The 27551-nt window shown below is 41.3% G+C and overlaps 4 protein-coding genes and 1 long non-coding RNA gene across 7 annotated transcripts; 1 reads left to right on the top strand and 4 right to left on the bottom strand.

The window, feature by feature from the left end:
• Nucleotides 1-396: 396 nt before the first annotated feature.
• LOC133891774 (uncharacterized) lies at nucleotides 397-7182 on the top strand. 3 transcript variants are annotated; one of them, XR_009904265.1, is made up of 6 exons: nucleotides 397-537; nucleotides 648-836; nucleotides 1669-1772; nucleotides 6241-6328; nucleotides 6401-6490; nucleotides 6640-7182. It is a non-coding gene; the product is annotated as an uncharacterized LOC133891774 (long non-coding RNA). The 3 variants fall into 3 exon arrangements; XR_009904264.1 differs by having other exon boundaries at nucleotides 648-1772; XR_009904266.1 differs by lacking the exons at nucleotides 397-537; nucleotides 648-836; nucleotides 1669-1772 and adding an exon at nucleotides 1810-1860.
• Nucleotides 2150-6641, bottom strand: LOC133891773 (replication factor A protein 1-like). Its single transcript, XM_062332521.1, has 9 exons — nucleotides 5551-6641; nucleotides 5202-5472; nucleotides 5027-5120; nucleotides 4364-4473; nucleotides 4209-4287; nucleotides 3987-4122; nucleotides 3747-3907; nucleotides 3368-3662; nucleotides 2150-2272 (listed from the first exon to the last, which is right to left on the bottom strand). Exons 1-9 carry the CDS (start codon nucleotides 5689-5691, stop codon nucleotides 2261-2263), a joined length of 1299 nt encoding a protein of 432 aa, XP_062188505.1. The 5' UTR covers nucleotides 5692-6641; the 3' UTR covers nucleotides 2150-2260.
• An 881-nt stretch (nucleotides 7183-8063) lies between the features above and the next one.
• On the bottom strand, nucleotides 8064-9334 carry LOC133891272 (non-specific lipid transfer protein GPI-anchored 20-like). The gene is made up of 3 exons (XM_062331982.1): nucleotides 8634-9334; nucleotides 8467-8532; nucleotides 8064-8369 (listed from the first exon to the last, which is right to left on the bottom strand). The coding sequence occupies exons 1-3, from the start codon at nucleotides 9283-9285 to the stop codon at nucleotides 8203-8205; spliced, it is 885 nt and encodes a 294-aa protein (XP_062187966.1). The 5' UTR covers nucleotides 9286-9334; the 3' UTR covers nucleotides 8064-8202.
• A 3201-nt stretch (nucleotides 9335-12535) lies between these two features.
• Nucleotides 12536-13647, bottom strand: LOC133891025 (non-specific lipid transfer protein GPI-anchored 20-like). Its single transcript, XM_062331714.1, has 3 exons — nucleotides 13160-13647; nucleotides 12993-13055; nucleotides 12536-12896 (listed from the first exon to the last, which is right to left on the bottom strand). The coding sequence occupies exons 1-3, from the start codon at nucleotides 13488-13490 to the stop codon at nucleotides 12706-12708; spliced, it is 585 nt and encodes a 194-aa protein (XP_062187698.1). The 5' UTR covers nucleotides 13491-13647; the 3' UTR covers nucleotides 12536-12705.
• A 4552-nt stretch (nucleotides 13648-18199) lies between these two features.
• LOC133891279 (potassium channel AKT3-like) lies at nucleotides 18200-22190 on the bottom strand. Its single transcript, XM_062331988.1, is given in 11 exon segments — nucleotides 18200-18437; nucleotides 18439-19084; nucleotides 19508-19583; nucleotides 19752-19949; nucleotides 20113-20298; nucleotides 20406-20438; nucleotides 20576-20674; nucleotides 20765-21010; nucleotides 21106-21423; nucleotides 21489-21546; nucleotides 21661-22190. Coding segments are annotated over 11 exon segments (2628 nt in total).
• Nucleotides 22191-27551: the final 5361 nt, after the last annotated feature.

Here is a 27551-nt window from a genome sequence, read left to right as displayed (position 1 = left end):
AATGTTGTCACCGTATCATTTTCAATTATATTATTCTTATGTGATAATCTATATTGTAAATTTTGATTAGAAACATACTTAATCCAATTTTTTTTTAACTCCTATATACTTAAAGTCATGATCGTTGTTGAGAGAAAATCTATTTTCCACCAAAACGGGTTGAGATTTGTTTCCCTGGCAGTGCCAAAACCGTGCAAGTCATTGCACCTCCCCTGCATTTCACTCAAAAATAAAAATAAAAAATAGCTTGAGCTGGACTCACATGCCTGGATACCCCAAACTTGTGTGGAACCTTGGAAATTTCATGCAGTAGTGCACTAACAGGTGGTTGGTTCGACCTGGCTGCTAAGTTTCACAGTTGTACTACTTCTCTAAAAAAATTCTCTATGGCAGCATATGGGGCGCGTGGCATGCCATAAGATGGTGCAATTTGCAGACGTCTTCTCTGATAATATAGACGCACGGGTCTGGAGACATGTGTGCTTATACACATTCACCGAGACTCTCGTATTAATTTCGCTCCTCCTCCTCGGCCAGGTCGCTCATACTTTATTCAACTTATTTTTTTTATCCCGAATCAGTTCAGTGAGCGTTATTGCCTCAGCTCTCGTACGCTCGTATTCATTTCTCTCTTCCTCCTCGGCCAGGTCGCCTCTTCCTTCTCCGGATGCGATCTGCTTTTCCTGGCTTCTTCCTCTAGATCCAGTTCTCCCGTCGCTGCCGATGGTTGATATTCCAGCGAGATCCAGGCCAACGTGCTTTGCGGAAGGAAGGGCAAGTAGGCTCGCCTCCAGATTTGGTCGCGTTTGGGGAAGATGGACCGGCGACGGCGTTTGGTTGCCTCTTCCTCCTCCAGATGCGATTTGTTTGTCTTATATTTTTTTCCATTATCCCCAGAAGTTGATTTGATTTTGAGGTTGAAAGTTAAGATATTTGTCTCTTTGTAATGTTCTGTTTTGATTGTGTGTGATAAAATAGCGTTGACAAATTTTGGGGATCTCTAGATCATATACTGACGATTAGAATCTATTGGCAATTGCTTCTAATATTAGATTCATCTACACTGTGTCATAGATTGAAACTGTAAGGACTGGGCATGGTAGTTACATATTGCGAATCAATGATTAAGTGATTGAATGGAATGTACCGATATTATTTGATTGTGGTCTCTTTGTGCAGTTAATATGTTCTTGCTTTTTTACTATATATATTGATAAACATGATATTGGTTGTGAAGTTGATGACAGTTATGATTTTTGAAGTGTAATGGTTCAGTTCATAGTTGAAAAGTTATCAGCGTTGTGCGAGGCTAAGCATTTGAGCTTGAATATTGGATGTCTAGCAACTTGTGATTTCCAAATTATGATTTCAAAACCCTATAATAATTGCTTGTCCTTTTATTCAGTTACTGGTTGAACTCTAATGAGAACCATTTAAGTTAATATATATCCTTTTCAGTTGAACTAAAGTTTGTTAATTAAATTCTCAGTGTAGCATAAAAATTTTAATCCAAAAATGGATAATAAGATTCAGTTGTTGATATAATGCATTTTATGTTGGTCTTGGAAATCGTTTAGTGCAAATGCAAATCAACAGTGGCCTTTTCTAACAAATACTTTGACAGACAATGCTAAATTTTACCTTCTCTCCATCTTTTTCATTGTACAGCACCATCTGAAAAACTAAGAAATCCAAGATATGCTCGGACTGATTTTTCATATTTGTACCAGAAGCAAGAGATAGTCAAAGAAGTCCTCCAGTCTTTAGAAAAGGTTTGTTTGTGTTCTCCCTTCATTTCAGTTGTTTTGTGGAACCTTTGAACAGAAGAATGGATTGCTATATGGATGGGGAAAAGTCAGAGTAGGTCACTTTATCTCTCATGTTACTAAAATATTTCATTTGATAATGCATTTTTAATCTGAAACTTTATGGCGTGCACATTAAAAGAAAAAAAATTGTAGTGAAGGAATTTTATTACTGAACATTGTCTAAAACTTGTGTAATTATTATTGAGAAAATAAAGTCAAGAACAAAATTATTAAAATATTCTCCAAATGATGGAGACAGAGAAAGAGCTAATGTCTATTAAGAGACTTGATTGTCCACTGATAATGTTACATATATTTGTAGTACGTATCCACACTGATAATTTAAGAAATGTCTGCATACTTTGGGTTGGCTTTGATTGCTCTCTTAGGTCTTTGTTTATTTATTTGATCTTCTAGCCGATCAATTTTCTTGGCTAATCTTTCTCCGGTTCTTATGGCTTTTTCTACAAAAGATTTTCGTCTGGCGTGACTGTTATCAATGCTGGAGCATTTTTTTTCAGATCCTTTTATGCAATCTTCTTCGGAGTCATCTTCTATTTTCTTGGCCAATCTTTCTCCAGTTCTCATGGCTTTTTCTACAATAGATTTTCGTGTGGCGTGACTGTTATCAATGCTTGAGCCTTTTTTTTCAGATCCTTTTATGCAGTCTTCTTCGGAGTCATCTTCTATTGTCATGTATCTTCGTCTTGTTTGATTGCCACACTGCAGTTTGCTTGATGAAGATTTTTCTTCTTTGCATCCACTTTGATCTATGCTGCTTACATCGCTATCTTCCAGTTCTTCTTTCACGCATGCAACTGAATTTGATGCCTTTTTGCTGGCGGAATTATTGTTAATACCTTCCTGCGATGAGAAACATTTAAGCTAAATTCGTTGACATGTTTGGAAAATAAATATTTTGTATAGATAACAGTTGAAGCACCTTTTTGTCTCTCTTTTCGTATTTAATTGTTCTTTTAGCACACTTTCTTTTTCTTTGCAACTTTGAATTTTTGTAGTGGCTTTCAGAATCTTCATTGTCTTCGAGTTTCATAACATGTCTCTGCATTCTTCTTATTCTTTTACTGCCGTCTGATTCTTTGTATTCTTCATTGTCAGCATCATCCGATACATATATGATTTTCGTATCTTGAGGCTCTTGTTTTATGAGATCATCTTTTGGATCTTCTCTCAATGTAGTCTTCCAACAACAAAAGATAATTAGAGGTCATTACTTATGTTTAGCTTACGGATGTATTGTAGATTAAAAGGTTACCTTGATATCTTTCTGAATGAATGTAGCTGATTCCTTGTCACTCAGAAGAGCAGCATGTTTCCTCTTATATACTCTTCTTGCATACTGTTTCTGTTCATAATCTTTATTAACATTAGCAACTACAAAAGTGTCTTCATGTGACTCTTGTTCTGTAGTATTATCTATTGGACTTTTATATAGGATATTCTACAAAAAATAAAGATCCGTGTTAGATTGAAATATGTGGTAGTGTTTGAGAAAAAGTCATTGTTCAATTTGCTATAAAATACTCAGGAAGTGTTACCTCTTTGACGTTTTCAGTTCTGATTCTTGGATTGCTTTTTACATCTGGAAGAAACAGCCTTGAAACAGTATAGTCAGGTCTACAACTTCTAAAATTGTATTCTGTCAATCTGAACTGAAAAATTAGCTTTTGTCCACATATTTTTTCAACTGATTTTGGGAGCTCCATATTATCTTGATTGATCGAGGAAATCAAGAAATCTGCAGATTCATTAATTAGCATCTGAGCTTCCTTGTCGAAAAGTACGCTAGTTGCACTTGCTGTTGAATCACTTATTTCAATCTTAATTTTGTATCTGCAATTGTGCAAACATTATGTTTTAAAAATTGTATTCGTATTAGCAATAGCAGAATAACATTGTAAACACTAAATTATTTACCGTGTTTTAGGATGAGCCTTTTTGTTGCATTTCTTGCAGAAGTAGTGATCATAATTCTTGTCAAGTTGCTTCTTGCAGTTATCTTCACTACATGAGATGTAGTACCAACCATATTTTGCATTAACTGCATTAATTGTTGCTTCAACAGTAAATATCTTTTCCTGCACATAGAAACATGTAATTCATATGTATATAATTAAGTTTAAAAATGTACTTCATAAGGATCAATCGATTGCACACCTCATTTGATGAGTCGAACAGAATCAAATTTAATTCTTCCAAAGTTCTTCTATTGTACTGCATTTGCTCCTCTAATGTCCCTTTTAGATGGCCCTCTGTATGTATCTCTTTGGTAACATTTTCAATTGAACATATACTAATTGTATAAAAATAATATATTTTATGTTAGAGTGCATATTACAAAGATTAAAATTGAAATATCAATATAGGAAATTATTTTACCTGTTTTGTACATCCATAGCTTCAGGAATAGGTAAATCTATAAAAACTTGTGTTGCGTTGGTTGATGATAGAGAATATTCTGCAAATATCTCAATTATTTACTTTGTACTATTATGCTTATCCAAAATTAAATGACTGATATTATGAAAACTTACTGCCAAATTTCTTCACGGTTGTAGATGTTATTACGATAACATGAGATTTCGACTTAGCATCGACTAAGTCAACTTTGGAATTCCACAATCTAACTTTGATTTCTTGATCACTGCAAATAAAAAATAGAGCATATAAATCATTATGGAACATTAAGTATTTCTAGGTGTTTAGAATTTGATAGGGAAAGTAAGTATGTAACTAATATGTTATTTCTACATGATTACAGATAGTTTTGCATGCCATGCAATTTTTTTTATTGTGTACCATTGTGCAATTTATTTTCCCTATTAACTGTTGTTATTTTATAAGAGATTTGTATAAACAATTTGTTTATTATAGCAGATAGATTGTTTAGTAGCATAAGAGGTTGTAAAGTGTTGTGCATATGTCATAAACATTAGTACCAGATTAGTTTATTTGGCAGCATGCTTGAATTAGACATTGTTTATTTCAATGTGCCTTCATATTGCATATAAAAATGATTGTTTCATTTGCTTTTGTAACTTAAAACATTTAAGTAGAGAACCGTCAATGGATGCATAGTGGTTGGAAATATAATGGCTGTCAAACATTAAGTATTTCATGAAACAAAAGGTATTAAAAATCTGACTACAAAAACATGATTTGGCAGTTGACTTTCATTACATTTTTTTTAAACTTACTCGATTAGGAGCACAATATCACGGATTTTGGATACTCCAAATTGTGTCTTGGTTTCTTCAACTGGACCAATGTATGATGCAACTCCTATAACATCTGTTTAGACATAAACATGAATGCTTAGGTGGCAATCACATGAGAGAAAAAAGGAAGATATTAGAAGTTAGTGATACCAACCTGACAGGTAAGTGTCGTTGTTGATTCTTTTGGAAAGCATATCTGTGTTGAAGAACTTGAAACTATATCTTGGAATCTCATCTATATCTTTGATCTTCTGCATAGTAGTTGTGGTCAAGAAGTTCACTACCTTGTCGTTTTCCACTGGTCGATATGTTTTCGTTGCTGGTGTCACTTTAACATTCGATATGACGTAAACATTATTTTCTTGAATCAAAGATTTGAATTTTTCCATAACTGCCTTATTGATAACTCCGTGCACCATGGTACCCTAGATTGTCATCATCATTAGCTTGAAAACTAAAATAAACTACAAATAACTTTTAATTACAATGAAGAATCTTTTTACCTCTTCATCAATAAGGATCATGTCAACACTTAAAAGTTCACCACTACTGAGCAAGATAGCATCCCATAGTCTTGTTACCCTTGCTTTGATTTTCCATAGCTCCTTTCCTGGTCTAATTTCACTTAAAGGTTTGTACATCATTGCAACTTGTGAACTGAAACTTCAGGTATAAAAAAAACATCAAGAAAACACACAATGGATATAAGACGAAAGCACTGCTCAGATCTTTGGGTGTACAAATGTAGAATACGGAAACACTTGTCAGAAAAGTAGAATACTAAAGCACCTAACAGATTAATATTACACGAATCTGCTTGATGTCACTGCCCTGTTTGATGTCCCTGCCCTGTCAGAGCACCTGACAGATTGAAACTGGACAATGCTTGATGTCCCTGACCTACCAGATTCTTTTGGTGAAGAAGTCTTATCGTTGTAAATATTAAGGTGTTCTTTTGGTGAAGTCGTTGTATATATAATGGTTTCTTTTGGTGAAGAAGTCCCATCGCTGTATATATTAAGATGTTCTATATTCGATTCGGAGATTGATTTGTATTTGATTCGGAGATTGATCCGTAACTAAGTTGGAGTCTGTGGGGACACGAAGTCTGTGTCATGGAATTCATGCTTTTTCTCGGTGTATTGCTTGTGTAGCACATAGTGAGTTGTGTTATTTCCTTTTCCATTTTCCAGGGCAATAACATATAAGGCGGAGGGGAAAATAGGGGTTTTTGCAACACTAAGCATATTTGGCGAAATTTCAGTGTGCAACAGTGCATAGGTAATCTTCCGTATACTGCAAGATTGATGCTGATGCTCTTGATTTTAACCAAGTTGTGATATTTGTCAATAGTTTTAGCAGAGCTGCAGAACTGAATAAGTTGCTTTGTGAGTGCAACTTCACTTCAATCTGTGTCCATTCTGGAATGACCTAGGAAGAAAGGTATTTGCTTTCCTTCCCTGATGTCAATTGTTAGTACTTGTGGGAAAATGGTACTTTCTTTTACACAGAACAGGCACTATTATGTTTTCTGTGATTCTGTGTTTTTTATTTGTTTTTTGACCCGATACTTTCCTGGGTACAACTGACAGATTGAAACTGGACAACGCTAGCTGCCAGATTCTTTTGGTGAAGTATACTGACCTGTCAGATAACCTGACATATTTTTGGTGAAGTCTTATCGTTGTATATATTAAGATTTTTTTTGGTGAAGTTGTTGTATATATTAAGGTTTCTTTTGGTGAAGAAGTCCCATCGCTGTATATATTGAAGTCTGACCTGTCAGATTTCAGAAGTCTCATCGCTGTATATATTATTTGATTCGGAGATTGATCAGTTGGAGTCTGTGTGGGACACGAAGTCTGTATCATGGAATTTATGATTTTCCTTTGTACTCTTTATGGTTACGGATCGTCGATCAATCAATTCAACGGTTCGTAACTAATTTGGAGTCTGTGGGACACGAAGTCTGTATCATGGACTTTATGATTTTCCTTTGTACTCTTTATGGTTACGGATCGTCTTCCTTTGTTCGTAACTAATTTGGAGTCTGTGGGACACGAAGTCTGTATCATGGACTTTATGATTTTCCTTTTTACTCTTTATGGTTACGGATCGTCGATCAATCAATTCAACGGTTAGATGTTTTACTTTTTTATGAGAATTTCTATGATTTTTCTAGGATTAACGTGGAGACACCAAAAGGAGTCTCCAATTAGTAAATATAAGATAAGATGCTGAATTTTCCTTACGGTTTCTTATGGTTTCTGGAAAGGTACCAAGATGTACCTCCCAAGTTATAATTTTGGAGGTCTACGAATTGTAAAAATCTCAATTTTCTCTGTATGGAGGGACATTTAGCCTTACTCCAAGTTTTGGGGCAAAGTGGTTGGGTGCACCCCCTTACAAACTTGTGGAGGTAGGTTGACACCTTTCAATGGCCGATATAGTCGAAGTTGTGACTTGACGATTGAGTCACTTTCACTTAGCTATGATCCAAGCCTTTGAATTCGTACATAAAAGAGGAATTCATCCGCACTCGTGTTAGACTCGTTCTTCTTCAAGGTTACTATTTCCTTTGTTTGGTCCAAACCTTTTCAGCAGCTTCTTGGCTCTATCTGCTTCGATACTGACCTGGCAAACACGAGAGAGCAGAAGTCTTCATCTCCATGTGAAGTCTTGTGTCGTTTGGACTTTGAGCTGGTAATTTGTGGAAGATAAACTATGAGCATGGAATTGTACGAATTGCTGAGCAAAGTTTTACAGCCTTGTTCACACTGAACAGCCACAGCAGATTTAGTTTGTTCGTTGAAGTTGCTGCAAGTCTGAAAACCACCAATTAGACTTAGCAGGCTACTGAATGCAATGAAACATATATACTATAACTGCAACATCGCACTATAGCTTGCATGTGTATTGCAGGAAGACTATAATAATAAACCAGACTGTGTGCATCTTAGGGTGCAGAGGTCGGAAACATTTTTTCTATTATTAAAAAAAACAACTGCAACATCACATTATTCAGCTCATGCTCAGCCAACCTGAAAGAATGTACTAATTTTCACGTCCGGCCCAATTCAACGCCGCAAACCACTCGCAAAACACGCCACCAGTACAATTCATTGCTTGCTCAGCTGACCAGTGTGATCGGCCGATCACACCAGCGCCCCTCCAACCGCGAGCAGCAGCACGAACGCAGGTGTCGCGGACACGCGAGAACCCGCTCTCCAGGCGGAGCTGGGCAGCACCATCGGCCTCGTCTGCCCCTGGCTGACCGGCGGCGCAGGCGCCTCAGGCTCCGGTGTTCCCGGCGTCGCTGGCGCTGCGAGTTAGAACAAAACCACGACGTTCATCAGTACGTAAGATCTCCACAAAATAAAAGTGTCACAGCTTACACAAAGTTCTGTCAAGGTTCTTACGCAACGAGGAGGGCAAGGAGGGTGCAACTGCGACGGGACCCGGAGCCGGGGTCTGAGCCGACGTGTCTGCAAACAGATCGCCGGCCGGACCAAGCATGAGGATTAGCATCTCGTCACCACGACTGTCAGATACTGCAATGAACGCTAGTGCTCAGCCGATCGATTACCTCGGCACTGGAGCGGGACGGACATGGTGTTGCACGCGCGGGGCAGCGTGACGGCCAGCGTCCGGTTGATGGGCACGCCGAGCGGCACGTTCCCGGTGAGGATGAGGCACGCGCAGCCGGTGCTCGCATTCACTAGCGCCGCGAGGGACTGGCAGCAGTCGGCCGTCGGCGACCCGTTGGTGCTGTTGGTGATGAAACTGAGGCATGGGGTGAAGCTCGTGACCAGCGACGCCGTGCACGACACCGCCGTGGGCGCCTGCCCGGACGCCGGCGCGGCCAGCGCCGTCACGGCCGCCGCCGCCGCGAGCAGCATGATCAGGTTCGTCCCCATCGATCTTCCCCCAGGCTCCAGCTGCCTCTCACGCCTGACGACACAACTCGACCACACGGCCGAGGTTGGGATGGGAGGAGACTGGAGAGTGCGTGCGTGGTTGCTTTGCAGTGTTGCGATACGTCGTTGCAAATGTGCTCGTGTTTTAAGTGATGCAATGGAGGAATGTTGGTTGTGAGATGTTATGTTGGTAGATCGAGAATTGGTTATGGTAGCATAACTACCACAACTAATATTTTCTTGTGTTGTTGTCAAAGTGTCGCATGGATATATAATATTGAGATGGTTCAGCTCGGCCAGATTCGTGGCAAATGAAGTCATGTCCTCCGTGTACCAGACTACCGAGGAACGAACTTTGAAACATAGTAGGCAGGAGAACTGTCTGACGAGTGAAAAGACAGTTCTTTTATAGAAAAGAAAGCAGAGCGTAAAAATATGTCCTAGGTGGTGCGCACCAGCGAATGTCCAAATCTCGGCGTCGACACCAGGGAACGAACTTGTTTGCTCATTCTTCTTTGTAAGGACACGTGTGATGAACGTTGAATTTGACCGTCTGGAAGTGCCACGATTCAATGTAGTTGACTGAATTGTTTGCCGGCTTTCTGCTGCTCGGCTCCTGTGTTCACAAGAAGAGATCATGATTTCTGTAGTTCTGTAGTAGCTGGGTATATGATCCCGGTCTGGTTGAGGCGTAGAACGCATGACAGCAAGCTAAATCCATGAGGCGGCGACCATATCCATGTGTGAACAATCAGTTTGCATCTATGATATATGCCCTACAACAGCTTGTGCTCAACAAGATGAGAAGCAGTAGTTGCTGACAAAACTGACGTGGTGTTCTTTCATCGCGTCTGCAGTCTCCAAGATGAGCATCTCAGAGGCAATGGTCCGGCAAAGCCGAGCTTGATTTCGTCTTTGATCAGGTCAGATCCTCGGACGACAATTTTGCAACCGCAGATATGTGAAATAAAGGATGGCAATGTCCAGTGGCAGATCCATCATAAAATTTTAGGGAGGCTGGCTGACCCACGCCGCCAGTCCACACCCACCGTCTGCACTGCCCAGCTCTTCAATGACACACCAAAATTTTCAGAAGGGACGAGCTCCCGAGTGCGCCGACGCGGTAGGGGGCTTGAGCCTCTACGCCTCTTGGAAGATCCGCCACTGGCGATGTCAGCAGATGCAAGGTGGAGAACAGGGCAATAGATCTGCAGTTGAAGGTTATGGGCAGCAGTGCTGCCGGTACATGTCATGTCCATGTGATTAAATATTTATAATTATTATGGTATTATATTTATACGCGTTTGATTGATAAATTGAGTTAAATATGTTTTAAAGTACTCGAAGGTAATTTAGAGTCTTTAAAAAAATCCTAAATATTATAGAGATAAAGAAGAATAGAAAAAGAGGGGTATAATCAAGTTTTCAACGTGAGACCGCTAGCGTACAGCCACGTAGGCTTGCCATATAGGCTTCCCGCGGTCTGACCGGCCTATTCCGCGGTCTTAAACCGGATGCCATAAACCGCTTGTATGTTTAAGCACTGTCTATTGGTGCCGTTGACTTTAAAACTTTTCATACAACCACATATTCAGATAATAGACGAATGAACTAAGTATCATACGTTGTGCTGACGCTTGCCTTGTGACCCTATGACGCGTAAGAAAAATAAAGGAAAAGTAAGGTGACGGGGAGCCAAAGGTGTCCGGGACACGCTCGCGATAACCCCGAAGCCATAGGTGCATATGCAAGTGGGTAGTTCTGGGTATGAGAAAGGTTATCTCGGGGGCTATGAGGATGGACCGGGTCGTGTGGGTAAAGTTGTACCCTCTGTAGGGTGTAAAAATAACTTGAATTACCGCTATCAGTTATGAGCATGCTTCTGTCAATCCGCATCGGTGGTAGACTTTTCGGATTTGGGTTGATTGGTATGGTAGGTCGGGTTTGGTTGTTGAGGGTTATTGATTATATGAGATGTATCCTTTTACAACTATGTGCATATTGATGTTGCAAGGTAGATGTGCCTTGAGTTAATTATATATGCTCACACATAGAAATCTAGGTTGCTTACGCACATAAATTTACTTAACCATGTGGCCTACTTCTTGTTAATGACTTAATACATAATTCTAGGAGTCGAGTTATTATATGTACTTATTATAGATTAAGTCTTGTGAGTATCTTCTTACTCACGATGCTCTTTGAGGTTCTACTGGTAAGGAGGAACCCGTGTTTGGCTACTTCACACCCGCTGATATAGGTGGTAGGAATGAGTAGTGTAAACTAATTATGTGACGAGACTTTTGGGTAGAGCCTAAGGGTGTATAACTTCACCTAGATTTGTTGGTGCACAGATATTAATCTTTCATTGCGTAGTTTCTAGTTTTGGTTAGGATTTGATCGGTTCTTTATCCTTCTAGCTTTCTTTTGATGTAAATTGTTGTAATTTGTTTAATACTTAAAAACTTGCAATAATTTAATTACTTGTTCTTTTTTAAACTTTGTTATGGTGCTATATGTTAGAAAGATATGTGTTCCGATCTTGGGTACAAAACATATGTCAAGACTATCGTAATAATATTTTGATTAATTATCATGATCGTAATTAAACAAATGATCGTCTTAATAATTAATTAAAATACAATTTAGACCGTTCCTCACATACAATGTTTGGAATAATCTGCATGCCAGTTGAAGGTTATGGTCTGGGAATTTGTCGGTCATATCGGCAAACTCCGGTAAGGCAAATCCTACCGGTATCTGATATGTGGTTCAAACAATTTTGTCAAATTTTGGACCAAATTTGGTTTAATTCATTTTTCTACTATCATTTTCTGTCAAATTTCATTTAAAATTTCAAAAATAACAAAGGATTTCCATGGTAAATGTATTACATGTGCACTTTCATCAGAGCGAAACTTTGTACGTGACTCAAAAAAAAAAATTAACCTTAGAAACCTAGTCAGAGACTCACGGGAGGAGCCATTATATATACTATCACTGGGGTCCTATGAAGTAGAATACGAAATTTCCACTAGCGTATATAGATATATGGTTTATCAGAACTATTTATTTACGTTAAGATTTATATTGGAAGGATAGATGAAAAAAAAATCATAAATTAGATAACATAATTATTGTAGAGATATGCATAATTGTATTTTCCGCAGCTGATGACCTCATGATTCTAGCACATAGTTTTCCTCGATCCAACCTGCAGAGATTACGGGCTCGTTTGGTAGGGCTCCAGATTCTCTCAGAAACGTTTCAGTTTCAGATTCTCCTTAGAAGCGTTTCTACGATGAATCACCCTCAATTTTCTGAAAACGTTTGGCAGGAATTCTGGATTCGGATTCTTGAAGAAAAATGACCTGAGTGATTCTCGAAATGGGTGAAACACCATTTTGGATGATTCTCCTCGTAGTGTTAAAAATGAGAAACATTTCAGGTGATTCAAGGTGAAACGTTTCACATTTTGATGTGTTTGGCAGGAATTCTAGAGAATCACCAGAGAATCTGAAACGTTTCTTGCAACTAAACGGGGCCTAAGACTAGCACAGTTGCTATTGAATGAAATGAAACATATAACTATTCACTATAACTGTATCGTTACATAATTCAACCTGAAAGAATGCGAATTCAATGCCCCAAATGACTTGCAAACAAATACTAATACAATATAATCTGTGTACCACTCTGCTTGCTCATCGCTTGCTCAGCTGACCAACGCGATGAATGCAATCACACCAGCGCTCCCCCAGCTGCGAGGAGCAGCACGAACGCAGCCGTCGCGGAGACGCGAGAGCTCTCTCTCCAGCCGGAGCTGGGCACCACCGTCGGCCTCGTCTGCCCCTGGCTGACTGGCGGCGTCGCGGTGGGCTCCACCGGCGGCGCAGGCGCTTCGGTCTCCGGCGTTGCCGGCGTCGCTGGCGCTGCGAGTTTGAACAGAATCACGGTGATCGTCAGTAAAACTTGAGCAAAATAAAAGCGTCAGTCACAGCTTACACAAGTTTCGGCAAGGTTCTTACGCAGCGGGGACGAGGAGGGCGCATCTGTGACAGGGCCTGGAGCAGGGATCTGAGACGACGTGTCTGCAGATGGACCACCAGATGGATTAGCATGCCGTCACCTCGACCGTCAGATGCTTGAATTTGCAGTGCAGGGAATTGGTCGCGGTGTTGATCAACGCACGTACCTCGGCACTGGAGCGGGACGGACATGGAGTTGCACGCCTTGGGCAGAGTGACGGCGAGCGTCCGGTTGATGGGCACGCCGAGCGGCACGTTCCCGGTGAGGATGAGGCACGCGCAGTCGGTGCTCGCATTCACCAGCGCCGCGAGGGACTTGCAGCAGTCGGCCGTCGGCGTCCCGTTGGTGCTGTTGGTGAGGAAGTTGAAGCACGGGGTGAAGCTGGTGATCAGCGACGCCGTGCACGACACCGCCGCGCCCTGCCCCGACGCCGGCGCGGCCAGCGCCATCACGGCCAAGGCCAAGGCGAGCAGCTTGATGACGATCAGGCGGGCCATCTCGCTTGTCAGCCTGTCACGCGTCGTCGTCGTCTCTCTCTCTCTCTCTCTCTCTCTCTCTCTCTCTCTCTCTCTCTCTCTCTCTCTCTCTCTCTCTCTCTCTCTCTCTCTCTCTCTCTCTCTTGTTTTGTTTTGGAGGGAAAAGCTTTGGGTGATGTGAGAATCCGTTGCAGATGTGCTCGTGTTTATATAGTGAGAGAAGGTTATGGAATTGGATTGGATGCGTAAGAATAGAATTTGGTTGTGAGGTGTTATGTTGGTTGATCAGAAGTTGGTCACGGTAGCATAACTACCGTAACTAATCTTTATATGTTCCTGTCGAAGTGCTGCACAATTGAGACGGTTCAGCTCAGGTAGGAAGGGTCTGTCACCAAATTATTTCCTTATTGATTTCCTCTACGCACAAGGGAAAAGATATGTTGTCGTTTTTCTAGAACATTGACTTTTGACCATCTGCGTGGCATGGGTATTGCACCTAACTCTCAGTGTTAGTTCTTCCTTCTTTTTTCTATTGCAATATAATCACCAGGGTTAAAAAACCGTCGGTAACTGCCCAAAAATCACGGTTACTGACCTTCTTGGTTCGGTCCGGTTTCAGAAACCGAACGGTAACCAAAATTTGAATTCGAAAAATTCAAAAAAATAAAAAAAATTCAAAAACAATCTTAAAAAAACTAGACACAATTCTAAGACCTTCTGTGAAAAAAAATTTCAAAAATAATATTGTTTGCATCATATTCTATAGGGAGAAAATTTGAAAAAAATGAAAAAATTGAAACGTGCGGCTCAGTTATTAACTCATGTTAAGGAAAAGTGTAACATGCAAACACATATTTTTCTTGTATAAAACGTATTTTAAGAGAATCTTTAAAATTGATTTCACTTTATTTAGAGTTTTATTAAATTCTCTATGATTTTTACAAAGTTCACAAGCATAAAGTGAATATGTTAAGAAACAACACTGTAATTAACTTTTTTATGTCTACTATTATTTTTTCTACGTAAATCATAGTATAAATAAGCTAATGAAAGTGGTTTCACTAATTTTTGAGGTGTGATGGGTCAGTTATGAATTAATCTAGTCGCAACATATTTACACAATCATGCATGTTACAATAACTAATTCATGAGTTCATGTATTTTTAAAAGATATAGGATCATGTAAGAAGACTAACAAAATTAGTTTCATGATTTTTGGATTAGCAAAGAGTAAACTATGCATTTAACTTGGTTTAACAAATAAAATTTCTCACAGAAAATTTTGAACTTTTTTATGAGTATAAATACTTTTATCATGTAGATCATGTTACAAGGAAGCCAAAAAAATTTGTTTCACTTGATTTGAAGCTCAGATGAATTAGTTATTGATTTTACAAGATTGAGCCCTTTTTTAGGTTTTTTGTTGAACTGCGCTGAAATTCGATAAAAACCGCTCGATAAATCGAGAAAACCGAGCGATTACCGACCCAAACCGCTCCGTAACCGACCAAATCAAAAATGCGAGAAAATCGCTCGGTAACCGACCAAACCGCTCGGTAACCGACCAAAACCGAGCGGTTACCAAGAGGGCAAAAACACGATTTTTTCGCAAAAATTCAAATTTTGCCGAATGAATTTTCTCCGGTTTTTTTTGAATTTTTGACCGGTAACCGCGGTTACCACGAGATTTCGGTTACCACCGGAGCTTGGTAACCTTTCCGGGATGATCTTCCCTTGCCGCAGGTTCATCAGGCACTCATCCTCCGCCTCTAGAGGGTGGGAAGGGGGGTTCAGGGGGAAACCCCGAGCTCCAGTCGGTAACGTGAACCTTGATAATCACACACACTCATACAACGTCTATTAAAGACCGGGGATACAAAGTTTAAAGATTGACAAAATCATCATATACGTCTCGTTGTCGACGAGTACATCACCTACCATAAAAAGAAATACATCTTAAAAAAAATACATCTTAGTGAGACATACAAGGAGAAAACATCCTAAATGGGTGGAGTATACAACTACTTTCACTAACCACCCAAGCCTGGTTCTCAATTTTGCAAAATATTTTGACAGATGTTAGACACTCAGCAGCCTGCACGTTTTACCCTCGCAATTAAAAACACCATGTACTAGCTCCAAATCACAAAAGGTCATTATTTGAAGTTAAATTTAGATCGCATATCATGTACTCACTACAAAATCATTGTTATTTAGATGGGCAAATTCCTTATTTGCCATAAAAAAATTCCTATTCTCTCTGTGCCACTCAAAATTTCGAACTTTCTTCATTCCCATCGATTTTATCTTTCGTTCCTTTCTTGTCATTCCATTCATATTTTTGTTCAATCATATGTCGAATTCACTGTTGCTGATTCCGTTTATCTAAAAATCAGTAGTTTTTTGTTTCTCTAAAAATTCTAGAATTTTTTATACGTGTTCCATAATCTATGGACAAACCATTTTAATTAGATTCACCAAAAAAAGCTTATGTAGAATTAAAAACTAAAATTCTCCAAAAACTATAACTTCTAACAATTGTTGGGGCCTCAAATAAAATCAAAAAAATTGGAAAAATTCACGAATAATATTATTATGTTATGGACTAATTTCTAAAATTATTTTTAGCCCTAGGTTATATGGTAAAAAAGTTATTTCATTTGTAATACTCTATTTTTATCTATTCTATCACGCTGCATATAAATGCACCATTACAAAGAAACTCATTTTTCACCATATAAAATAGGGCTAAAAATAATTTTAGAAATTAGTCCATCACATAATAATAATATTAGTGAATTTTTCCAGATTTTTGGAATTTTATTTCAGGTCCTAACAATTGTTAGAATTTATAAAGTATTTTTAAGAGAATTTTAGTTTAAATTCTACACATGTTATTTTGGGTGAATCCAATTACAATAGGTTGCATATAGATTATGGAATATGTAAAAAAGTTCTAGGATTTTTACAGAAACAGAAAAACACTGATTTTTGAAGAAACATGACTGGTAAACAGTGAATTGGTGAACAGTGAATTTGACAAAGGAACAAAGATAAAATCTATGGCAATGACGATGGCAATGAAGAAGTTTAAAAAATTGAGTGGCACATAGAGAAGAGGAAGTATTTTTTATGGCAAATAAGGAATTTGCAAATAGATCCATTCTGTGAGCGCGGCATAGAGTAACACTAGCAGTGGTGGACTTTCTTGTCTAGTTCTGAACTGAAAAGAACTTTCAACTGAAGGCACCGCATGCATATTAGTAGAATACAAATGAAAATTGAGTAAATACTAACCAGATCTCACACGGGCATTCCAACGAACACATGATGTGGTATCGCTTCCACTTCTAGCTCCATTTGGCATTGCGGTGTTTTTTTTAAAAAAATGCTTATTTAATTCTATTTTTAAGTGTAGTTATTAGTTGGAGTCATCTTTTTAGATATGTAATAACAAAAATCACATTATGAATAACAAATATTCCTCTAGCTTACTAGATTCCACAGCACAACGCAACCACCGCAAACAAACCCTACATGAGTAACTTAAGGAGACAACTCTAAAATCATTCTTATCGAAGGAGATGCTACCTATTGTGATTATTTTTCTATCTTTTTTTTTGAAAGGACAGCTAGAACATTACCGATTTTTTTAAAGAAGAGAATTGATTTAGTTTATAAGAAAAACGGAGACTGAAAATCTCACAACTGCGCAGAATAAAAGAAAACTCGATCATTTTTATGTCAATCGGTACATTTAGATTTTATGGCACTTATTATCATTGTTCCCTATATGCTTATCTCGATGATCTTTTCTGCCAATAATTCATTAACTTTTTTCTTAAGTCATTTGACAGGTACGCTACTTCAGTTGATGATCTTTACAACTTTTGTAGATGTGGACAAATATATTGAAAAGTATCTCAACACAAATTTGTCCATAGCTTATTGATGCAAAATTAAGAGCAGTCTGTCAGATGCGGTTCAATTATGTAATTAAACTTTTGCGCGGGCAGTCCACTAAAAATTTCAGAGAAGCAAATTGATGTATCAATTATAAAGCTGCAGATAAGCATCTGTATATAATGGAAACCTGCAGTGACTGAGTCAAGGAAAGATAACTCATCCAGGAGCAGGACACTTCAGCATTTCATCAAACATCTTTGCTTCGTCGGGGGATGAACCTCTACTGCCGCTGTGCTCACCCGCACCGAGCAAGTACAAGACGGCGGTCGCATCCAGGCGTTGCTCTGAAGCGGTGCACACCGGTAAGCCTATGGTGCTGCACTCGCCATGAGGAGGCGGCGGCGACCACTGTACGCAATCGGTACTTGAGGACCAGCCGAACAGGTCATAACTAAGGCGATATAGCAGACGGATTATAAAATGCATCTGCAATAACCTTATCCTAGAGCAGATCCGGTGGTGGGAACATCACCGGAGATGGGAGGAGGCAGGCGGGACGGCGGCGAGCGCAGGAGAAAGGAAGTAAAACAGGGTAGGAAGAAGATGAACGTGTACCTGTCGGGAGATAGAAGAAAGGCTGGACATCCGATGGAGATCCAACGGCCAAAAATAATCAACTGAAAAAAATAACGCGTAAAAACATGCACCTCACATATAGCATCGCCCTATTTTATATAGTACGTACTAACTCATTACAAAATAAGAGGGTTGCTATTCTTTTGTCGGTTGAAATCAGATATTTTCGTAGGATCTCAATCGGTCGGTCAGAACATCTTCCTTCGTCGTGTCACTCGCGCGATGTGGGTGTCAGGCACCCACTGATCGGTGACATGGAGCAGGTGATCGCCGTCACTGACGAGCCTCGATTTGTCGACCTCGGCGCCTTCCGTCGTCACTGCCCTCGTCGGCGAGAACCCGAACCGACTCCCTCCGAGCTCCACGAGCTGCCTCATCGTCTCCGGCATGAACACCAGCTTCCTCGCTTTGGCGGCCTGACGAGCTTTCTCTCCCTCCGTGGCCGCCGCCGAAGAGCAGGCTTCCGCTGACGCCTTTGCCGTGCTGGTTCGCATGGGACGACGAGATGACGCCGAAGAGGGAGTTACGGAAGCTGGCCATCCGCAGGGGAGTGCTGTGCCTCGACGACGGCGGCGACGAGTCGATGCTGTCGCGGTGCGGGATCCTCGCCGCGGGCGCGCTCTGAAACCTGATCACTGGAGCTGCCACCCTGAGATGATCCATCGACGAGCCTTGCTGCATCGGACTCTGCACGTCTTGGTGCGATCTGAACAAGAGCCGTATGTCGCGGTGGCCGAGCTGATCGGCCATGGCCCTCGGTGTCCGGCCGCCGCCGTCCTCTCTGTCTGCGTCGGCGCCGTGCTCGAGCAGGACCTTGACCATCCCAACGTTCCCCAGAAGGACGGCGCGGTGGAGCGCTGTGGTGCCGTCGTCCCAGCACGCCACCGCCGCCACGTCCCCGCCGTGGCGTGCGATGTCCTCGAGGAGCGCGGCGTCGTCTCCCTCAACGGCGGCGCGGGTGTACAGCGCTGCGTCGCCCGAGGATAGGTCAGCACCGGCGTCCACCAGCAGCTGCACGGCCGCATGGTGCCTCCTTGACAAGGCCTCCCATAAGGGGACCCTCCCTTGAGTGTCTGTTCATATTGGACACAAGATTTGGTAATCCCGGTTAGTGCTATATCTAATCAGAATAAGGGTGCGTTTGGCAGCAATAAATAATTCGGATTCTACTAGACTTAGTGGAATCCCTATTAAATTGTACTTTTAGTAAGTAATTCGAATCCAAAACTAGAAAACATTTCTCCCTTTTACACGGCGAGGGAGAAACAGGCAAAACAGGTTTCCTCTATTTCTAAATTACTTTCTTTTCACTTATAACTGTCGTCATCTTTGAAGAATTAGAAACCATCCAACTAGCTAAAATATTGCACAAAGTGATTTTGACTAAAAAAATATTTTCAAGGAGAAATTAGGGTTAAAACGTTTTTAGAAGAATCTAAAACACTAACAAATGGGTCCTAAACTTTTGCAAATAAAAATTTAAACACCATATATACCTCTAGCATTAGGATCAGCGCCATGATCCAACATAACCTTGACGCATTGCTCGCTCCCAATGGAAGCTGATACATGCTGTTAAATCGAGCACTTAACTAGTAAGTTTCTGGTTTAGAACACTAAGTAAACATCAACATATTAGTGAGCTCTTTTACGGTTGTATCATCTTGATATAACGATGAAAGTCAATAAAACCTTCATTATCGAAAACAGATTAGTGAGAATTTATGAGCATATGTATACCAATGCTGTATGCCCATAGTTATCTGCCTCATTTGGGTCAGCCCTACGCTTTAGGAGCTGATGCATCAGAAAGTCGTCTCCTTTGGACGCTGCATAGCAGAGCGTGACAGGGAGCTCCAGCTGACCCCGAGCTAGCATGTACTCGACCTCCTCCGCGACACCGGCGATCGCGCCGATGTCTCTCTTCTCCTTAAGGTACTGCAACGCAGAAATGCAATGTTATGGAAATTCACAAGCTCATCAGAACCACAGCAGTTTTATTTCACAGCTTGCAATTGCCCAGCACAACCTGGAAATCAAGGTGATTCTTTTTTTCTTCTTATTTCCTTTGTCGAAGTATCATCGCGGTGAACTGACTGACCTGAATAAGGTTGTTGATGATGATGGTGCCATCCCCAACATTGGACTGAACGATCCTGAGGAAGGCGGTCCGGTCCATGCGCAGGAGCTGGCACAGGGACCGTGTTCTTGCCGTGAAGAGCTGGGGTCTGTAGCAGAGGACCCCGATCTCGCCGACGACGTCGCCCGCCTTGGCCATCCCGGCCATCTGCAGATCACATCGTAATATTAACTGTTGGATGCAATGCGCAAACACTCGCCTGAGGAATGAAACTTTGAAAGGCTTATGGAATGAAAAGAACAGAGAGGACTTGCCTGCTCTGCACCGTTTTGGAGCTCCAACAACTCCTGCAAATGCATCAGTTGCACATGTCAGTATAAACATCTTTGTTAGTTCAGTCACCATTAGTGCTGGGTAAATTAATTGTTTGTTACATAACCTCTAATTACTGGAGAATCATGGAAAGAATGTGTGTTTTTTTTACCACACTACCAGTGACTAGAATGTAGAAATCCGACGGCGCCTCGTTCTGCAGTATGACGTCCTCCCTCGGCGCAAAGTATTCGGCGTTCATCTCAGAAACCTTCATAGTGAATCACTCAAACAGAGCAACAAGATTGGAAAATACTCAAAATTAGAGGATGAGATTACCATCCATGGCTTTGACTATTACCAGCTGGAAGATGAGGTCATTGGAGACCCCCTGGAAGAGGTAGACGTTCTGGACGAGGCTGAAGAAGAGGTGGTGCGAGATGCTGGACCGGATGGCCTTGGGCAGCGCGTCCAGGGTCTCCTGCTGCCGGAGCCCCTCCAAGTCCGTCCTGAACTTGAGGCTCAGGTGCGAGATCATCTGCTCCTGCAGCCGCGCCGGCAGCTGGTGCCGCAGCGCGAAGCTCGTCGCCGCCTTGATCGTGTCCCTCTTTATACGAGTTCATCGATCGCAGACCAAGATGTCAGAGTGAAATCGATCTCGACGTCATCAAGATCGACACGATGGAGTGATCACGGGCGTACGTATTTTCTGGTGCGGCCGGTGCCGTGGACGACGAGGTTGGTCATGTTGCCGATGAGGTAGGCGGTGAGGCCGAGGTTGAAGAGCATGTAGAAGGTGGTGAACACCATCTCCCGGGTGTTCACGGCGTGCATGTCGCCGTACCCCACGGTGGTGAGGGTGGTGATGGACCAGTACATGGACGCCACGTACCGGTTCCAGAGGCTCTCGCTGTGGAAGTCCGGCATGGCGGTGCTCAGCCACGTGTGCGCCGGGTCCGGGTACCGGTCGGCGAGCAGGTAGTAGAAGCAGCCCGCGCTGTGCACTGCAAAGAGCGTCACCTGCACAAGGAAATATCACCGCCAGAGCTCCTGACCAATTTTGTTCAGAGTCGAGAGTCACTTACGCAGATGAGCTTTGCGCATCGAACCCAGAAGTAGCTGAACTTTCTGTCCTTCTCCAAGCTAGAAATCAAGCAATGATCAAGTGGAAGGTCCAAGAGTGTGAACGTTAGCTGCTTCGATATTTTGTAGCAGGAGAGACGACAGAATTGATGGATGGTCGTTGCCGGCACGTACTGGGCAAAGAGGGCGCCGACGCGGTGGAGGCGCCAGAGGCGGAGCATGCCGAAGAAGTTGTAGGACCTGGCCTGCGGCGGCAGGATGCGCCGGGAGAGCTCGGTGGGGACGGTGGAGGCGACGTCGAGGGCAAGCCAGGTGGTGGCGTACCGCCAGGCGATCCTCCTGGGGTCGTCCTGGAGCAGGTGCGTCTTGCTGTCCGTGTAGGCGACGAAGAAGGTGAGCGCGATGTCGACGGCGAAGGCGGCGTTCACGGCGTTGTCGGCGGCGGCGAGCGCGCCGGCGGGGTCCTGCACGAAGGCGAACTCGAAGGGGGACACCCACGCGGAGTAGACCACGAGCGCGATCAGGGAGTGCTCCCAGAGACGGTACCGCGGGTGGTAGGGAGAGACGATGAACCGCCGGAGCCGGGGCCGGCGGCCGCTGTGCGCGCCCAGCGATGGGAGGAGCGCGCCGGTCGCGGCGCTGTAGCGGCCACTCCCGCCGTCCATACCCGCGCCGCCGCCCCACGGTCCGCACCTCGATGCCATCGCTCGCGCGCGCGATCAATTTTATCCCCGGCGTACCGGCGGCGAACCTTGCGTGCGCCTTCCTGTCTCTTGCCGCCAGATCGTGAGTAGATCGTGGCATGCATTGCTCCCTCTGATCCGCTTCCTCGAGCGGATCGCTTTAATTAGGAAGTGGCAAGCGCGCGCGGCGGGAGTGACAGAAGTTGGCTTTCCCTTTGATCACACAACTGGGCCTTGGGCCTTGGGCCCTGGGCCTTAAGTCTTGGGCCTTGGGCTTTATCATTTGGAACAGCGGGCTTTGTAGCAATTCCCTCTCTCTCTCTCTCTCTCTCTGGAAATTTCTTTAACAAACAGTGAAATTTAAAACCCAGTTAAAAAAAAATGAAATGCGTGGTGTCAAATTTTCCAAATTTTTATCTAGGAGACTACTTACATATTTTATGGACAAAATATAAGAATAAATGTGCAGACATATCTCGAAAATGATTTCATAATATTTATTAGGTTTAGTAAATACATTAGAACAAAAGTTTTTGGCCCTTCATTCGTTGCATCTCAGAATTTGCTAAAAATAGGTTACAATTATATTTTATGGGCCATGTGGATACTCAAAACATTGTATATTTAGCTAATGTCCCGAACGTGGGAATTCAGCTCATATTTTATAGGGAAGAGTTCATTTCCGAACGGAGCCTTGCAATTATAATAGCAAAGCTACTTTTTGAGACAAATGTATTCATACGATTTTTAAATATTCGAATTCAATATGAAAAGTACCTGATGATTAGATAGCTTGACTGCATGAACCCAAAAGGTCATTTTTCTACGGAGTGGGTAAGAAAACGGCTAAGCACCTGTTAGAAAATTTGAACTAAATTTAGGGAAATATTTTACGAGTAAGGGTCTGTTCCGTTCACAAAATTAAATTAGATCCATGAAATTCTTGTGCTGTTTTCATCTAGTTGAGGACTAGACTACACCTTTTAGGATGAATTGCGTGGACATTTAATCTGCCACTTATCTTTCTAATCCTAACCTAATGCACCTTAGCATTCTACTTAACCAAGAGCAGACAGAGACCAGAAATGACCTGATGAGATTGAAGATATATAGATAACATAATCTCGAACAGTTTCCTAACACCATGCATATGCATAAAGGTTCCAGCGCCTCTAAATCTTTAGTTCTTGATCCATTAAAATTAAGTTCTTCTGCTCATAGCATCAATCAAGGCATATTCTCGGCATAGTGGCATACACTCATAAGTCACATCACTGAAAAATGATCTTGTGAGCCCCACAAATCCTCTATCTTAAAGTATTCATCCATTGAATGCAATTTTCATATACATCACTACTTCACTCACATATACATGTATACATCACACTGGAAGATTTTAAATTTTTTCCCTATAGTTTATTTATGAGTGGGCGACAGTTTTTCTAGTATAATCTGTATCTTTTATGACAGTTTTAACAAAATACCAATACATAACTACCAACAAACTCATTGCCCATATTATGTAGATACTTTAGAAAAAGTATATTACAAACCGTCGGCAACTTTCAAATAATAACCGTCGGAAAAATGGATAATCTTGTAGTGTCAGTACATCAAAGTGCTTAGCGCTCATAAGGTCTTACAAAGAATAAATAGAATGGAGTGATGCTAATCACCTTGGGTTATTGGTACTTTCTTTTTTTAACCAATCTGTTCATGCCAATTTCATAAGAGCTCATGGACTCATGGTCTACTACTCATTGATGCGTGTTTCCTTCAATGCGGTTGTTGAAGGAGCTATCATTGGTCAAACAAAAGGGATTATCATTTGGCTCCCTGATTGCAGAAAGGAGTACATGCCAAAGCCCAAGAGTGAAGATGGTGTCATCTACCTCATTTTCTCCTTTTCTAAAAGGATGGTTGTTTCGTTTTTTTGTGCATGGCTTTTGAAGAGGTCACTTGCATTCTGTGTGCGCTGGCCAAATGGATAATTGCTCATGAATCGTAGCTGCATCAGTTGTTGATCTTTTAGATGGGCCATTAGTGCTCTAAATTTGCTCAAAACAATATTCAAGAGCTGGGCCAATTAATCTACAAGCATGTTACCTCATTATACTCACTCCAGTTGCAACGTGTTGCTTTGGACATCCAAGCAGTCAAATTTTCGAAACCTCGATTATCAGTATCTTATTAAATATAGGGTCTTTTAAAAAAATGCTTTCATAATACTATGATTCTATTAGATTTTATAAATATATTACAAAAGAGCTTATTGCATTTTCAAATCATGTCATATCCGAAACGACATGTATTTGTGAGTGAAGCGGGTATGAGCTTTGTAGACGAGGCACCACCTCAAAATTAAGAAGAGAATGGTCTGCCACTTGCGCAGTTGTCAAACCATGTTATGCGTCGAATTTGAGCATTTTAATTTATAGGAATAAATTTGGGTACTATTCCACAATGTAGTTTACTACATTGCTGAATTTTGTTTCAATCCAACTTCAAAGCAAGCAAGTGGCAAGAACAGATGGTGTGCATTATACGCAAAAATTTCAAAGCTACATCAAGATTGGATATAAGATAAGAACGAACAATTACTTAATTGGGGGCCTATCCTAATGGAAAGCGAACATTTTATTATGGGCGTATTTGCACTGTCGCGATCTGCCTACAAAATACATTTACGATTAGGACGTAAATAATTTGAAACTAAGGATTTTGCAGGAATTAGTACAGCTCCTCTGATTCCTGGCGAAATCCTCAATTGGAGACATGTGGTATTGACAATTCCGAAATTTACCATACATCTAAACTATAAAGGTGCGAATGCGTTTGGTGTCGAGTATCCCAACCAAACCTCCAGATCCAATACAACGTCCCCTCCCACCCCAACCAACCAAACCTCCGGGTCTTTTGCTTTATAAGGTTTCCTAGGAATTGTTTTTCTTTATCATCTACTACTTTGATAAAGACCAAGTAATGAAGAACTATAGAGCATAATTTTAAAATTGGCTCTTACTCTTTGGGTTAAGGAAAAAAAAGAAAATGAAAGATCAAAATTACACTTCGGTTCAATTTTGGAGCTGTAGTTTCAATTTACTTAAGGTCAATTAGACTTGAAAATCTGTAAAAAAGAAGAAGCACATTTAGTGTTTGTTAATTATCATTTCACTGTGCTAAGAAAAAGCATACATCCTACGATTCCTTAATGCAATGGTTAAAACAATATTAGTAAAGATTAGGATAGTTTGAATAATAATGTGCATGCTTACTACTATGTATGGGAGAAATGGACAACTAGGAAGAGCAATAGTTTGCTTAGTTTCAGTTGGGCAAATTCAGCATTAACTTATTCATTACTTTGCTGCATCTTCACCTGTAGACTCCTGGTATGTCTATTGGTGGACCTTTTAGTGGCAATTACATTGCTTGATTTGTATCTTAGTGGATGTCAATTTTCTTTTGTTTTTTATTTTGGACTTGTCTAAACACAAGGAACTGTGAATGGGCCAGACTTTATGTATTGACCATATCAAGATTGCCTCAACTCATGTCATGAGCTGGAGTATTGTGACCTTGCAATGCATAATATATAGATTTTTTATGATAAAAAAGCACACTCTTTAGTGCTTCATTTTTTCTTATCTTCTATTGGTACATTTCTTATCCTTTTTCTCAGTGCAATGAGAAATGCTATTTTACTATATGTATCTGAAGTTCACTACTATGTCATAAAAATATGATACTGACATCAATCTTTGCCAATGCTATATTAGATCAGAATATGCTATTTTGATACCTGTGTTTTTCTTATCTGCCCTCCTTTGTGTACAATCGAATTATAACTTCTAAATTGCTATTTTTTCTGTACTTCACCATGTCAGCTAGGATATACCATAGTTTGTACAATTTTATGGTAGATACTGCTTATGTTTTATAATTCTCCAATTTTATGGTAGTTTTATAATTCTCCAATTTTATGGTAGGTACTGCTTATGTTTTATAGTTCTCCAATTTTATGGTATGTACTGCTTATGTTTTATAGTTCTTCAATTTTATGGCAGGTATTGCTTAGGTTTTATAGTTCTTAATGCAGTCGTTGAACAAGTCCACCACGAACGGCATGTTGCAAGGACTTCTCCATTATATGAATTTGCCATTTTGTTCACCTCTGTTGTTGAAGTCTGACAGGAGAAGCACAAGCATTTGCACTATCCATTGTCGTGTCCAAGAGAACAGGCCTCTGAATGGACGGTACGGAGGTGAGGATGTTGGTGTGCTCTCTGTCTGTCTCACCGTGGCCAATGGATCAGAAGCGACAGTTGGGTTAATGAGAATCCAGGAGATGGTGCAAAATGGCTTGTCTCGTGTGATTGTACACACTGGATGGTCCGATAATTGAAGGTGTGAACATCGGAGGTTTCACCGAAGCAATTTCCAGGAGACCCCTTTTGGCTCGGTGGAGAGAAGCTTTGTAGTCTCTCAGATGGTCCGGTGTTTGATGGTGTGAACATCAGATGCATCACCAGAGCTTTTTTTAGAAGGATTTCAGAGGAGACATGACTTGTACATATTGGATGGTCCGGTGATCGGAGGATGTACACACCGGAACATTCGGTGTTCATGAATTTTCTGGGATAAGTTCTTTTGACAAAGAATTCTTGATTTTGACTAACTGGAGATGGAATTGAAGAAACATGTTTGCTTATCTTATGATGTGCAGTTGATGGACGCATCTTGATGGTTGACGATGGGATGATCACGACTAAGCAAGGTGCTTGGTGTCGGATGATCAAGGAGGCCGGATGAAGTCAAAGGTGATCCTAGCTGTACACGTGGAGATCAAGCAAAGTATGAGAAGGCAAATGAAGATGGCGTGTTGATAAAGTCAAGCAAAAGGAATGCCGGTGCAAGTGACAAGGCGGCCTGAGGGATCCGGAATGGGAGAGACTTGCCGTCAGTCAAGATCGCAAGATGAAGTATACATGTCGACATTGTGAGGCTTGCTTAAGGTGTAAGCAAGTGATGGTGAGTCACACTTTGAGAAGCGTACAAGGCGGTTTCACGGTTTGGCCTCAAAACTGTAGAAGGATGGAAGTGCACGTGGCATCATCGTGAAGCTTGTGTCGAGACGAAGCTAAGTCATAAAGGCGCCATGGTCATTCGATGGATGAAGAAAAAGTCAGACGAAAATGCCCTCAGTGGTAGGTAGGAGTACATTGGAAGAGAGGAGCAAGAAAGGAACAAGAAAACTTAGGGGCTAAGTAAGCTCCCAAGGTCTATAAATAGATGGAAGGGGCTGTGTTAGCCTCTTGAGCCAACCATTTAAGAGTTTTGTGCTTAGCCTATATGTTAGGTGAGAGCTTTTGTATGCAAAAA

This window comes from Phragmites australis, chromosome 14 (genome assembly GCF_958298935.1).
Source record: "Phragmites australis chromosome 14, lpPhrAust1.1, whole genome shotgun sequence".
NCBI lineage: Eukaryota > Viridiplantae > Streptophyta > Magnoliopsida > Poales > Poaceae > Phragmites > Phragmites australis.
This window is presented reverse-complemented; position numbering and strand designations above follow the sequence as displayed.